Source organism: Pezoporus occidentalis, unplaced genomic scaffold (genome assembly GCF_034315485.1).
Source record: "Pezoporus occidentalis ecotype Australia unplaced genomic scaffold, CSIRO_AGI_Poc_V1 ctg19, whole genome shotgun sequence".
NCBI lineage: Eukaryota > Metazoa > Chordata > Aves > Psittaciformes > Psittacidae > Pezoporus > Pezoporus occidentalis.
Window position 1 is genome coordinate 334,719 of NW_026913748.1, and position 14,809 is coordinate 349,527.

A 14,809-nucleotide genomic window follows, 5' to 3' on the forward strand; every position below is an offset into this window, starting at 1 on the left:
GATTTTTCAACATACTTCTTAATGGAGCAAAAGGAATCACAACAGCAACCATCTTCCAGGGTGAGTGACCACCAGTAGTTCTGTAACAGATCCACTGGAAACACACGCCAATACCAACATATGCTGTACAAAGCTGAACTGTACAAAGCAAGAATCGTTTCAACGTACAGCTTTCAAAGGCAAAAGCAGGTTTGGCAGGGAAGTGAGGAAGCTTATTTTTGGATGCATATAACTGATTGTATACATGGATTTTTATCATACTGGTACTTACACAAGACTGGGTTGTTACTGACAAGACAGATCTTGAACCCACAGGACTGCAGGACAACCTTTAATAACAAATGGTAATACTTTGCCAATGGGCAGATAGTCAGTGTCTTAGCAGATGATACCTTCTGACTTACTTCTTTAGCTACCGATTTAATTACACCTATAATGTCATGAGAAGCAGAAATCAATTATTCATTAAACCTAAGAAAACATTCTTTTATCCCATGTATTTTGTTTCAAGATCATTTACACTTGAGTAAAAAAGCAGTTTTCTTCATTCAGTGTCAATATTTTATACAGTAACTCACTTAACAGTCCAAGTGAAAACCGAAGTGGGTCTGTCAGAGGACGAGGCCATGATAACTCTGTCCAAGGCATAAAGGTGATAATTGAAAACTCCACCAATCCATCAGCTGCATACCAGCAACTGTGTAATGCAGGGATCATAAGCAGGCTGCATGGAGCAATTTGTCACAAAGACCTTTGATGCTTTACATGTCAGTATCCCAGACTTCCTTAGAGGTTGTTGGAAATGTCACCATCTATCTCCCTGTTTCCTAGCTCCCTTAATTTTTAATAAACACAAGACCTGGCCTATCCTTGCTTTCTTCACACAAAAGATTTTTTTTCTACATTCCCAATAAAAGCAATACTGCTTTTCATAAACTCAAAAGAGGCCACTGAGCTCTCTTTTCCAATAGACAAATAAAACTCTTTTCTTTTGCTTGACTGTTTTTGCACTAGTCAACTAAAAACAAATATGAGAGCATTATTTTCAGAGGAACAAGTCTTTCCACTCTATCTGCTTTGCCATCCCACCCCTGTTCTCTCACTATCTGCCTCCATCACTTTCTGATAAAGCCATGACCATAAAAACCTGCACAGTAACTCATGTAAAAATATTCTTGTTTTTGTAAGATAAAAGGTAGGAATAGAGAGGGAATTTGAACAGAGCTGAAGACATCAAGCTGAGAAGGAGACTTGAGGGCTGGAGGAGATGAGGAGGAAGAAGGGCAAGAACAGAGAATTAGATCCTGGCAAGGAGACAACCTTACCCCCTTGCACACAGCTACAAATTCAGCACCAGTTTATGAACTCAAGTTTACATGAAGTAAAGAAGATAAAAACAGCTGCAGAGAAACCAGCGGAATCACTCCTATCCCTACAGCTAGACACCCTGCATGCCGCATAACCAAGCTGTATGAGGCTCTGGGAGCTGGACGTGACTCAGCTCTGTGCATCATACTCCACCACCTTACTGTCAATGCAAAGCTTTCTATGGGGTAAAATTTACTCCCAAGCATAAACAACCACATATTTGTATATGCACATTGCATTAGTTTCTAGTGTTACCCTAAGCCCTTGCCAGAGACCAAGCCCTACTTGGGCTAGCAACTGTGCAGAAACGCAATGGTGCCTTGCTCAGCTCTCTGCCTGATGCATGGCTGAACAAGGCGCCATTGTTCTTCAGATGGAGACCCACTCAGATTAGCAGAAAACCATGCGTAAGTGGAAGCATGTGCAGAGGGGCTGGGAGAAGCCTACAGATATGGGACTTGCTCACTTAGGGCCAGTGTGTCCTTGCCTGAAAGCACAGGGCAGAAGTGTTTGTTTCCAGGCTGTAAATAGGTAGCATTTAAATGTACAAAAGACCATACAAAGGCTTTTGTAGGTCCAAAGCTATGGAAAAAAAAGAAAAAAGGGAAAAGCCTCTGCTGAGCCTACACAAATTGCTCAGAATAGTCATTCTTGGCTACTACCTTCTAGAGTGATGTCACTGGCACAACAATCTCTTACAGAAAGAAAGCAGCAATTGTGGAAGTACCTAGTATTGCATCTCATCTTCACCACAGGAACCTTCATTCAATTTACATTAAGTAAGACATTACGCTTTGGAGAAGTACCAACAATTTCAGCTTCTCCTTACCAGCTCAATGAAACATATATTTTCTCTTTCAGCTGAGATTATTACAGATATTTAACATATCAAAATGAACTGAAAGCTACCACTGTGCTGCTCTGCAGCTCTCCATCCATCTATTGACATCAAGGCTTAGTTCATAAAATATGACATTAACTATATTGCTATGTAAATACAACTCCTTCAACTACCATTTCATAAGTAAAATATATGCAAGGCAAAAGCCAAGTCTGACTTGAATAGATGAAACTGTCTCCTCCCAGCTAGAGATGTCTTTGTTACTTTGGCTCCTGATGTCAATTCCCCAGCACCTGCCTGCACGTTCATCTTCTGTCCTCTAACTGAATTAATATTCACTTCCTCTTACTAATCCCCAGATGCTTGTCTAAAATGATCTAAGACACAACCCACGTTTACAGGGATAAAAGATTTATATTAGGGCATCAGTTTGATAGCTACAGAGGTTTGCTAATTTGCAGTGCAGCCAGGCAATCTGACTGCAGGAATATTGTGAATTTTTTAATGTTCTTCTAAAGCTTGGAGGTAACATTTTGCTTTTAACCCTGTGCTGGAACCACATTCAGAATACTGTTCAGATGTGATTTAAGACTGGAAAGAAACGAATACTCTTTCCTGGATTTTCCAGGCACCAGAAATATATCTCAACTTTAGTGCACTCTGTATTTGCCAACCCTCTTTGGTTTGGCTATAGTTATTATGTCACTACCAGGGAAAAAAAGGAGGGAAATTTTTTTAGCATCAGACTTGACTTACACTCTTTAGTATTTTCTACTGTAATAGAATATGGGAATGGTGAAAAAGGAGGTAAAACAACGGCTGCAATCACAGCTCCCTTCTGGATCTGATATTTTAACTGGAAGTTTGGTCCCTAGACTTCGGAGATTTGCCACCAGCTTTCAAGAGATCAGGTTTCACTTTTCTCTCAAGGTTATGAATGGACAGAAACATCTACACTGACAGCAGGCTGGAAAACCTGGAAAACAAGGCCACTCACCCCTCCCATACAGCTACACAATAGCCTTATTGTGAAGGAAATAAAATTTTGGTTTCATTTCCCTTCCTCTCCCCCCCCATTTTACCATTGCCTCATGAATGTAGAGATGGTTCAAAAATTAGACCACATCCACACCAGGATATACAATGGCTGCAGACCGGTTGAGCAACAAAGATTTACTTGAGTGGCCTGAGTCCGATGGCTACTATGTTATTTTCATAGAAGAAAAACAAAAAGACATATGCACTATAAACACTAGGTCTGTTGTCTTCAAATGCTATATAGCTATTAACTTGTAGAAATACTTTTTCTCCCTTTTCTTTCCACACTTCCTCCATATGAGTAAGAAGCAAGGTCTGAGAACTAGTGAGTAGTTCACAGCAGCAAAAGCAGTTTATTTGTGGCTGGCCCAGGTGATGATTACTGAAACAATCAATCTTTCAGCTTGATGATTAAACAAGCAAACATAAGAACAACTCCAATAACCAGCAATTAGGGTGTTTCCCATGTGTGGAACACCAGCCCTCCACTTGCAGGGATTCAGCTCCCAGTTCTCTGGTTCTGGGAGAGTGCCCTGACTATTGACAGGGACAGCCTGGGCCCCTCCAGTTCATACTTCGGATTCAGTGAACTGTTAATTACCACCATCATGAGTGTCTGACAGTATCAGACAAACTAGATTGACAGAAGAAGGCACAATTTTCTCCCTTTTTTACTAGACCAACAGGCCAGAACACATGTTAAAATGACCATGGCTCTCACTCTACTGCAGCCTCAGATCATCACGAGAAAAGGCTAAATGAAAAGACTATTGGCCTGAAATTCTGCTCCTTATTTAGTTTTGAAATGCAGGAGATACCGGAGTCACTCACAGCACTCTGTCACCCATGCATATGATTTGAGCGCCCTATGGCCAAGTGTGGGATGCACAAGTCAAGACACTTCAAGTCACAGGTCCACCATTACCCCAGGATACACCTCGGGAATCAACCCCAAGTCAACCCAAGTGTTTCCCAGCTACTACTACCAGAAGAATTCAACCTAAATTCACAGCTAGTTTCAATCACCCTCAAATACACCCCAAACTGTATTTTCCAGCCGGCGTCTTTGCTCAGCCCTGTCCATAACCATGCGGTGCAGCCCCACAGAAGCAGTGTGCTGAGTGAGTGGTATGGATTAAACTGTAGCACCTAGTTTGACCCACCTTACACCTCCCCACAAACTTCAGCAACAAGAAAACTTACTTAGAAAGTGTCCTTAAATAATCGGTGCTCAATGTAATTATTTACACACGTATACAAAAACTCTATAGGCTGTATCCCAACAGTATCATGAACTTCTTAGCACACTAGTCCCAGAAGGCATGCTGGCTTCCACAGCCATGTCTTTTAACAGGCCATATTTCAATCCTGCTTTGTCTGTGTTATTTACAAAGAAACATTCCCGAATGTCTCTGCATAAATGGACACACAGATTATTGCACTTTTACTAAAAGCAGCTTTGGTAAGGTGCAGCTGGTTACATTACTGAGGTTAATTTATATTGGAGCTAAAAAGTGAATGAATTGTATGTATCAGTACCACATACAATATCAATAAATATTATGGGTCAGATTGTAGGACTTGAGGTGCTATATCAGATACAGTTAAGTCTGTAAAATGGGACTGGGGGATCTAATCCGTTTAAAATAATTACAAATGTAACAACTTTTTCTGTCCTTCCTTGATATTAAAGCTAGATAGTAAATGAGAATTACAAGTACCAGTAGACAGATTTGATGTCTCATTTTCATAATTATGTCTATTGGGATATATTACAGTCCCTTAGGGAGAGAGAGGCTGCAGCTGGGCTCTCTGGATTTGAAGAGATCATCTGGCCCTGTTGCAAGCGGGCTACAATTCTGCTGCACAGGGTTAAGAAACCTCTTTGATAACAAAAGAAAACACAGGGGAAAACCAAAACCATAAAAAGGCAGGTGTTTAAACACACACAGTTGCTACCCTTCACACAAGGAAGAAAGCTGCCCAAAACCTACTTGCACCAGAAATAAGTGAGGCTACAGTTTACAAGGTCTAGGCTAAGAATATTGGGATACAGCTACTTAGCCAGTGATGCTGGAGTGCCTGCCAAAGCACAGACAGAAAGGATGCATTCTGCCTCCACAGGAGCCGGCGGCAGAAATCTGTGCTCATTACACTTATTTGCAAGACTGGTATTCTCCCACCATCCTTTGCTTCCTAATCCTCCAAGCCACCACATCCTCCTGCATTTTGAGGTATGATTATCGAGGTTTCTTGGTATATAATTTGCATGTGAAGAGGGAAAACAAAGGAACTTTATGCAGAGAAAGAGGTAGGTGCCCCATTTGAGCATTACTCAGTTCAGAGCAAACATTTGACTTAAACACCATGATTCTGGTCATCAGAGGCCCAATTTAGAGACAACTAAATACAAAAAGCCACTGAATGGCACCAAGTCAGCGGTCTGAAGGCCAGGTCTTCTCTCCACAGAGCTGCCCAAGTGCTTGTCTAACAGGGAGCTCACACATTGCATAGTTACCCATTTTGAAAGCTGTGTTATCCTCTTTCCCCTCCAACACATGAAACCTTTTGGTTTTCACCATGTCTCTTGTATTATTAAATCGTTCTTCTTACACTTTTATGCCTCCAGAAAGTCTTTATATTTAAACTCATATGCTCTCAAAATTATAAAATATGAGTCAAGGGCTGGAGAAATTAGAGGTGCCTCTGCTGCCTCTTTTTCTATCAGGGAAATCTGAGCTATTTTGAGCGATGACTGTATTTGTTCATTTCATACAGGTAACAAGTCTTTTATTAAACACAGGTGTCCAAAAATTCATCCCAGTGCACTGCAGTAACTTGAATGAGCACGTCCTGGGGATAATTCTGGCCTTCAGTGCTGGTAGTTACAGTACATACTTGCCTCATTAATTCCTCTTGACTTAAAAAGTCATCCATCATGTCACAACAAATGATCTATGAAGCATCCTGTACCTGAAACCCTCCCCTCCCTAAGTCATTTCCCCAGCATCTAAACCAGACTCTTATCATTTGTAATCAGTAATTAATAACAAAGCATTCTCACTAGTGCAATTTTTTGCTAAGGTTAATGCCATATTTCATCCCAGGCCAGCTGCTGTTTTACGACTTCCAAGCACAACAGTAAGTAATGTCAAAAAGTCATCCATAGAGTAAATCAATTAGCTCCTCTTTCATCAGCAGGCATTCTGCTGCAGCAAGCAAGTCTAATTACATATAAAGCTGTTTAACAGGAGTATGTACCTAAAGTTTGGCATTGCATTGACTTTAATTCCCTATGTCTCCATTCTGCATCTCTTCCATTAAGGAGTTTTTAATCTATAATCAAATAACTGATTATGAGCCGCACTTACCATGCTCCTATTATCTGCACAGATTTACCTACAAAGATCAGAATCAATCACATAACACATTTTCAGTATTGATAAAACTTTTGAGGCACTTCTTTCCCTCAAGAAGTACACATACATATTTCTAACCAGCTCAGTTGCAAAGCATCAATAAATTCTTATGTATTGCTCTTTAAACAAACTGTGCTATTTCTGTAATGCTCACACTGGGATATCTGTATTGCTGTCCCTAGGAGAAAATTTGTCATCCAGCACTTATATATGTGAAAATGGAAGAAAAAATAGCATATAGCATTGGTGTACGGTGTTAGTGTATGGTGCTAGTGTAATCTTTTGTCGTATTGAAATTGGCAAGTAACTTTGGAGAACTGTATTTACACACGCACACACACGTTTAATTGATATAGTAATTGCCTGACCTCTCAGGCTCCTCTTGCATGATGTAGCTGATGAAGATATGTCTGGCTCAGGAAGTTCATGAGGTTTTTGTGCACTGCCAGAGGATGTTGAGTCCTTTATCCTTCTTGTAGTCTGCTCACTTGCTGCTGCAGACAAAACACCAGATGAACTAGACCTTTCATCCTATTCAGTGATCTGCCCTTTGGTTCTGTTTCTAAGAACGAGAAGCCATAGCACACAAACAAACTGCACAGTGCTCAGTGCCTCAAGATCCTGTTCCTTCAACATTCGGTCTATTCTGGTTTGCAGTTTCTTGTAAATCAGTAGCACATTCATTGCACCAAACAGATTGATGCTAACCACTAAAGTGTGCAAGCCTCAACTATGATGTTGCCCAATTCTGAACTTCTGGTGACTCCAGCTCATGGGCTGATCCACAATTATCTGTTATTTTTGTAGCAGCAGGGGCTGTACACAATCATGAAAATTATAAGACACTGTTATATACACTGACTTCTAAGAATACATCTTGCAAATATTTGTTTACCCATATTCTTGAATTCCTGGAGTTCTGTATACCAAACCAAACCAAAACCAAACCCCATCAAAACACAAAAACCCACCTAATATACAATGCAAACTTCCACCAGATTCCTGAAAGGCTGTTCATCTGTGTTCAACTGCATCTAAATTTTACCCTTTGCTACTTGCTGTGTGTTGAATTCCCTTTTTCTTTCTGTTTATAAACTGCATGTGAAGGAAAATAGTTCTGCTTAACACAGATCCAAATCGGCTTTTTAATAAATGCATTAAAGAAATGGTCCATGTCAGCCCTCAGAATCTGCCACAGGTACCTATTCACCTTTTTACTAAACCTCCACCTGAAAATGAAAGAAAAAAAGAGAAAATAGGGTCTAAAAGACACACTGCACACTTCCTGCCATGTACGCAGAGACCACAGCCTGGAAATCCACTTACTCAGTGTAAATTCAGATCAGTTATATTGACTTTTTTTCCCCTCATGATATATTAGTGCTTATGAAAAATCTTGCAGTGAAACCCCTAGGAAAGAAACCTTTTGTCCACAGACAAATATGCTTCCCATATTCTGCTCTATTACAACAGGCAAAAGAGCAAAAGTGACATCCCTACTTCTTACAACAATCACAAGGACAGACAATCAAGACATAAATAACATACGGGCTTTGGCTTTGTCATGGACATTCTTTAGCCCTAATTTAGTGTTATCTGCACCCATTTATCCTCTCCTCCACCAGAAGTATGAACAATTATGATCAGTCCACTGAAAAACTGACTGTAACCCTAACATTCTGCCCCCATAAGCTCCCAACCTTTCAGTAACCTCCAGATCATTCCTACATTTAAATTTACTCAAGCCAAATCTCCCTGGGTTGTTGTTGCTTTTTTCTTTTTCCTCTTCCTTTCTTCTTTTCTGCTTTTATTTCCTCCTTTCCCTTTCCTTTTCGCAATCACTTACCAAACCAAAAAGAGATTCAAGAGACCAATGATGGCATCTGCAAACAACTCAAACAACTGCATAGAAGGAAACAAAGCAGCACAGGATCAGAGAGGCTGTTATATGTCAACGCAGTAAATGCCCACAGTCAAATTCTCAGCTGGTGTAAATCAACCTGCCTCCATCTGGTTTTACAAGGGGAGTGCATCCTAATGCTGAACACACAGTAGAAAAACCTTATTCATGTTAAACGATGGCATTTTAAATAGTAGAGAGTATTGACCCTATCTGGCACCTATTTTAATTGATGGCCAAACCCTCATCTCCCCTGATAGGAAACAGCCAGGAGCACACTGCTTCTGAGGATGTATGGGTCCTTAATACCACCTCAAAGCAGGGAGCCTCCTCCTTTTCCCATCTCTCTCAGGGGTCCTGGAGACATTCCCAGGAACAGCAGCAGCAGCCATGGCTGTGCACTGCTGCATACACAAGGAAAACTGAAATGTGGAATATACTGCGCACTCTATAGCAGGGGATGGCAAGCCATAGTTGGGTTCTCCTGCTATATCAGGTAAAAAACATGCACACAGAGATCTTAAATATTTAAAGTTTCCTATCATTAAACCACAACTGTGCCTCGCTTGTAGTAATCCAAAGCCATAGCTGCAGGGCATTTTTCAGCAGCCCAAGTCTGATGTTTGAATTACACAGATTCCTTTGAACTACAAGGAGAGCTACAGATATCTGCTCTATCAGTTCCACTATTACTCTAAGGCAGCTAAACTAAGTGCCAAAGAGTTCCTCTGATGGCACACAGCCATCAGCACCATGGATAAAAGTGTGGGTTCAAAACATCAGGAGTCCATCAAGTTCTGATGGTCAAGGGTTAAAGATCTAACCAGTGTTTTCATTATCCAGATCAGTAAGAGAGAGATGTTGGCCAAAAATGTCTTCACAGAACCACAGAATGGTTTGGGTTGGAAGGAACCTTAAAGATCATCCCGTTTGAACCCCTTGCTATGGGCAGGGACACCTTCCACTAGACCAGGTTGCTCAAAGCCCCATCCAGTGTGGCCTTGTCTTCTCATATATTTATGTACATTGATTTCTGAACTGACTTTACAAATGGCTGATCACAACTGCTTCAGCAAGGAAAGATTAGGGGTCCAACCTCCACCCTCACAAATACTTAAGGAAAACGCATCCTACTGCCAGAATGCAGACCAGTCTCCAATCTGCCGTCTTAAGAAAGGTGAGGCAGACATTTCTTGGGGAAAAAAAAAGGAAAAATAAAGATAAAACATGTATTTTGAGAAATATTCTAAGTGTCATTGCCAGCCTGTTGTCTTCTATTGCAACCTCTACTTACTGCTTTTTCTTGCTGTTTTCCCAAAGTGTACGCACTTGATTGTCTGCCATTGCCAGTCCCTCTAGAACTGAGTGTGGCATGCAAAGCCCCATCCAAAAAGTAAACACCAATTAGGAACAAAGAAAGAAATGAAACTCAAAAACTTGATAAGAACGGATGTCAATAAGCTGATGGAAACACTTTGACATAAAAAAACATCATCTACATAGGTCAACATCGGCTGCAAGAACTTCCACACTTCCTCAAACGTCAACTTCTCTGGCTGGCTCATAGGCAAGCCCGGAAAGGGATGATAAAGAATTGCTTGGTCAGGGCATGTAGAAAGGAAGCAGAGGCAGCGAAGGAGCTGCCAGCTGCGTCCCCTGCTTCAGGAAGCTCAGGAAACCTTTTCAGCTAACCAAGTTTTCAAGGGCTCTGGGATTACGGCCGTTCAATGGATGGGGATGTTTGTTTCTTATGGGATGGCCTTTAACGATGTTAAAGGGCCAAGCAGTTTCGGATGACACACAGCAGCCCCAGAGAGAAAAATTACTCAATCTCTTTTCCCTTACCCACCCTTCTTGAGCATCTGCAAAGAGTCTTCACATTTAGTCTGCAAATGCTAATATTTTTTTCCTTTGTAGCACTTAATGTTCTTCAGGGCTTTTACATGCACTTTCCATTTACCCAGTGCTAAGTCCCATAATGGTCAATAAAGGCTAGTATATTAGCATGATAAACTCATGTTCCCAGCCATGCACAGAATTCAGATTGAATCAGAAAGTCAGCCTATGTCCATAAAAATAACACTATTGAGCAAATGGAGCTTTACTGCACTACACAGCAGATATCACATCTTTGGGTTGTTGTCAATTCTTCATATAAATACTTTAACTCCCTTAGACTTCATTTTGCATGTGATACAGTGAGCCTCTTCATAACCAAATATTATTTATAACATTTACTGCCTTGTTAAATCTAACAAGTTAGATTTATTGGGATAGTCTCTTTCCTTAATAGCCAATTTAGTAAAACTCAATGTATTCATTGATGGTTAAATATATAATAGGCGGTTGTTAAACTTTAATAAATATGTTTAATAGTCAGCTGGCATTTTCTCTCAATGGCAGCACTTCCTCTCGACTGCCAACAGGAAATGCTGCTTCTGAATGTGCCAATTCAGCCTACATGGAGGGAATAAATTGATCTAGAGGAGCAAATGGGAGCATGAATTTCAGGTAGCTTTTCCATGCTGCTTGTCACAAGAGGAACTCTAGCTGAGATTATCTTAAGCTCCATCAAGACTGTCAGGTGTTAAATAGCACACAGTGTAACAGCAAATATGAGCTACTGTGTTTGTCTAGACTCCATACAAGCAATGAACCAGCACAGGAGGGGCAGCTGGCTTCCTGAAAGCCATATAAATTATATTCATGCATTATTATTGTGATATACAGTCTTACCACACTCCTTGTTTCATGCATATCATATCGCATTCTCTCACTCCACCCTGCCACTCTGTGTGTTGACAGACCAAACTACAATGCTTCAAGCTTCTACCTAGTACTAAAAGTACTCTTTAAAAGCTTTTAGGTACCTCAGGAAAAAAAAAAAAAAATAAATGGAGGAGTTCACATCACCAGAAGATTAAAAACCTTTAAAAATTGGGCCCTCAACTTAAACTGTAGAACTTTATGGCTAAATTCTGCAGGTCCCAGGACCAGCAGCTATTACATATTAATAAGAAAAAAAGCACCAAAATACCTTCAAGAGAGACTGTATTTGTACACTGGGCTTGGAAAGTTCCATCACAGCCATGAAACACTCACCTGGGTGGGATTATACAGTTCCTGGAGTGGGCTTCTGGATCCTTTCCGGCAGCAAATGTCCATCCCAAATGGATTTCTACGCATTACTGCAAGGGGAAATTGAAATTAATACAGGTTAGCAACATTTGTTAGCTGTAACCTACTGCAACAGCTACAGCAAAAGGAGATTTTCTGACAGATCATAGGATTCTAGACTGTTATATCTGAACTCCTAAAATTTACTCTCCCTAGAAATTGTCCAAGAGCCAAATCCTTTCTCTATTGTGGAAGTTAGTAATAAAAAAGCTCTCTGGTTCCCCTCTTACAAAAGCTGTTATCTAACAACTTCCAGCTTGGGTGCAGAAAAACTCAATCACAGGAAGCAAAGCAACACAATTTGCAGCCGTGCTAGGTACTTGTTTCCCTGATCATCCCGGATGGATTCCTATAATTGGCAACTCTGCAACGTTTGAGCCTCTCTCAGCCTAAATACAGAAGTACACGAGAAACTAATATTAAAATATCTGATTTTAAAGCTTTTGGTCTAACACTTCAGTTTCTGCCAGAACAGGCACCCAGCAATACACAGCACACACAGTCAATCATTGTGGCACTTCATGCTCCAAACTGTATTTTGCTCTACATACTGCATTTTGCTCTACATACTGCAACCGAATATTTGGCTGATCCAGAAACAAACAAATGCCATGTCATCTAAATTGGAGACCAGGAGGTTTTCAAACCAAAGGCTTTGTTAAAGGTCCGATCAAGGAGCATTTTGGATGATAAAGACTTCTCAGGAGAGACACTGATCTGAGCCCCAGCAGGCGCAGAGATCATTAGTTTCAAGTTAGACTTGTGGCCATGAAAGTCTACATAAGAAGCCATTCCACTCCAACCATCCTCTACAGTCACAAGGAAAACAAGAGCTTCCCTATCTAACCTCTAATCTCACATCATCTTCTGCAAACACTCCTCTGTCCCCAGCTTGCTCTGCTAAGAAGCATCAGGCAATCAGATGCCCACATCAGGCATCACAGCGAGGGATGTCTTGTCAAGGTTTAATTAAGACACAACCAAAAGGAAAGAAGACATGTTCCTGCTGGGAATCCAAAGGCATTAAGCAGCATCAGGCGTGCTTTTACCACTGCTTGCCATGTTTTGTAACCAGAAACTACTGAAGTGTCCTACAGCAACAGTTCCGAGCTGTACCACTTGCAGACACGATGTTGCAGGTAGAGAATACAGTCATGTAATATGTTAATACAGAGGGCTAATACGCAATCATAATCGATACATCAAGTAGTACAAACCACAGAAAACTGTATACAGTTCCAGTCTGGAAACATAACAGAATCCTTCACTCACTTTGTATCTATTTTCCAACTGAAAGTTATTATCTTATAAAGTGCCATGTCACTCTTCCCCTGAGCAAAGAAAGATTCCATGGGTCCTCTGGCAGGAGTCAGACATACATGCTTAGCAAACAAACTGGCTAAATGTTTTGATTTTCTTCACAACTAGGACAGTAATGTTATTAGAGGATACAATTTTAACTTAGATGTTTAAATACCTGATTAACGTTTGAGCACTGTTAGTCATGCAGCCAGGTATTGCAATTCCTTTGGTTTTGTGCTAATGTGCCTTTTACATAGTTAAATTAGGAAGTGGTTAAAACAGTTACATTTTTTAAAAGATTTTGCATAAAAGGATAAAGCATAAAAAAAGGACTATCATGGTTTAAACCCAGCTGTTAACTCAGAACCACACAGACATTTGTTCACCCTTCTTTCTTCCCCCACTCAGGTGGGATGGGGAGGAGAACTGAAAGAATATAAAACCCATGGGTTGAGAGAACAATAATCTAATAACTGAAATACAATATAATACTGCTAGTAGTCATAATAATAACAAGAAGGGAAAAAATAGGGAGAGAGAATATAAAACTAAAATGGAAAAGGGGGAAAAAGAGCCACAAGTGATCCACAATACAATTGCTCATCACCCGCCGACCAATACCCAGCCCGATCCAAGCAGCTTTCAGTGCCTGGAAGCGGTTTCAGGAAGAAAACACCAAGTGAATGTATGAGACATCCAGCAGTTCTTCTAACTACAGGGCTCCTGTCCAACCCATCCCCGTTCATCATCCCACTCCATACTCTTGTATCAGGAACTACACCCAGGGATGCTTTGAAAATCATTTTGTAGCTCCCTCACCGTTACAAGAAATCTTTCCAAAATGGAGCCTTCCAGTCCACAGCAAACCACATCATATCCACTTGAAACACCACATCAGGGGGAAAGGGAGAGGACTTTCAGTGTATCCAGGCCATCAGGCTGCAATTAACCTGGATCCTGAAACACCGATGCTTTGTTCCAAAATAAAGAAGAATTCCAATGAGGTGTTCCCTAATTTATTACTTCACTTTTCATTTCCATTAAATACAGTAAACAGTAACATGCATAAATATATCCCTTCCTGCTTCACTAAGCCAGCAGGTATCAACACAGCAACACTTTATATGCAGCACTAACAGCCATAAAGACTAAATTATTTGCACAACACGCAAGATTTGACTCCCAGATGTAAACAAACAAACCAAAAAAGCAACCGTCTCCCCACAGCAAAAGCTAAATCCTAATGCAGAACCTTAGTCACAGAAGCCATTAAATCTTTTTTATCATTCCCAACATTACTTAATTGGTTTGTTTATTCAATAAAGCATTTAGAGTTAAGACTGCAGAGTTAGCATAGCAACACAGCAGCTCAACACACCAGTCGGTTTCCTGCTCATCAGTGTCAGGGACAGCATGCCCTGTACACAGCACATCTGCACACACCTGGCACATCACTGCAGCACTGAAACAAAGGGGAATCCTCCCCTTTCCTCAGCAGAAATCCCACTGCACCTTTTGCAAACTTGTCCTTAGGTGAGTAACTACCAGGAATGTTTATATATAGTTCAAACCACTTGCTGGCATGCCTGTGGACAAACTCGCCTCCCAGGGCTCCTGCAACTTGTTTTCTATTGTCTCAGCTTCTCTGAGGCAGTATTTCACCATGTGAATGACATGACCTTTCGGGCCTGAATTTCACCTATAGCAATTTGCAGTAAGAAAGCCGTAATATGGACGTCAACTGCAGCGATACTTATTTTAACA

The 14,809-nt window shown here is 40.7% G+C and overlaps 1 protein-coding gene across 3 annotated transcripts in view; it reads right to left on the reverse strand.

Moving 5' to 3' along the window:
* The window catches only part of CHST11 (carbohydrate sulfotransferase 11), a 165,830-nt gene that overhangs the window by 80,801 nt on the left and 70,220 nt on the right, over window positions 1–14,809 (reverse strand). For all 3 annotated transcript variants that reach the window (XM_062616325.1, XM_062616324.1, XM_062616323.1), the window contains exon 2: window positions 11,669–11,754. In XM_062616325.1, the coding sequence (XP_062472309.1) occupies window positions 11,669–11,754 (86 nt within the window). The remainder of the gene's footprint in view (window positions 1–11,668; window positions 11,755–14,809) is intronic.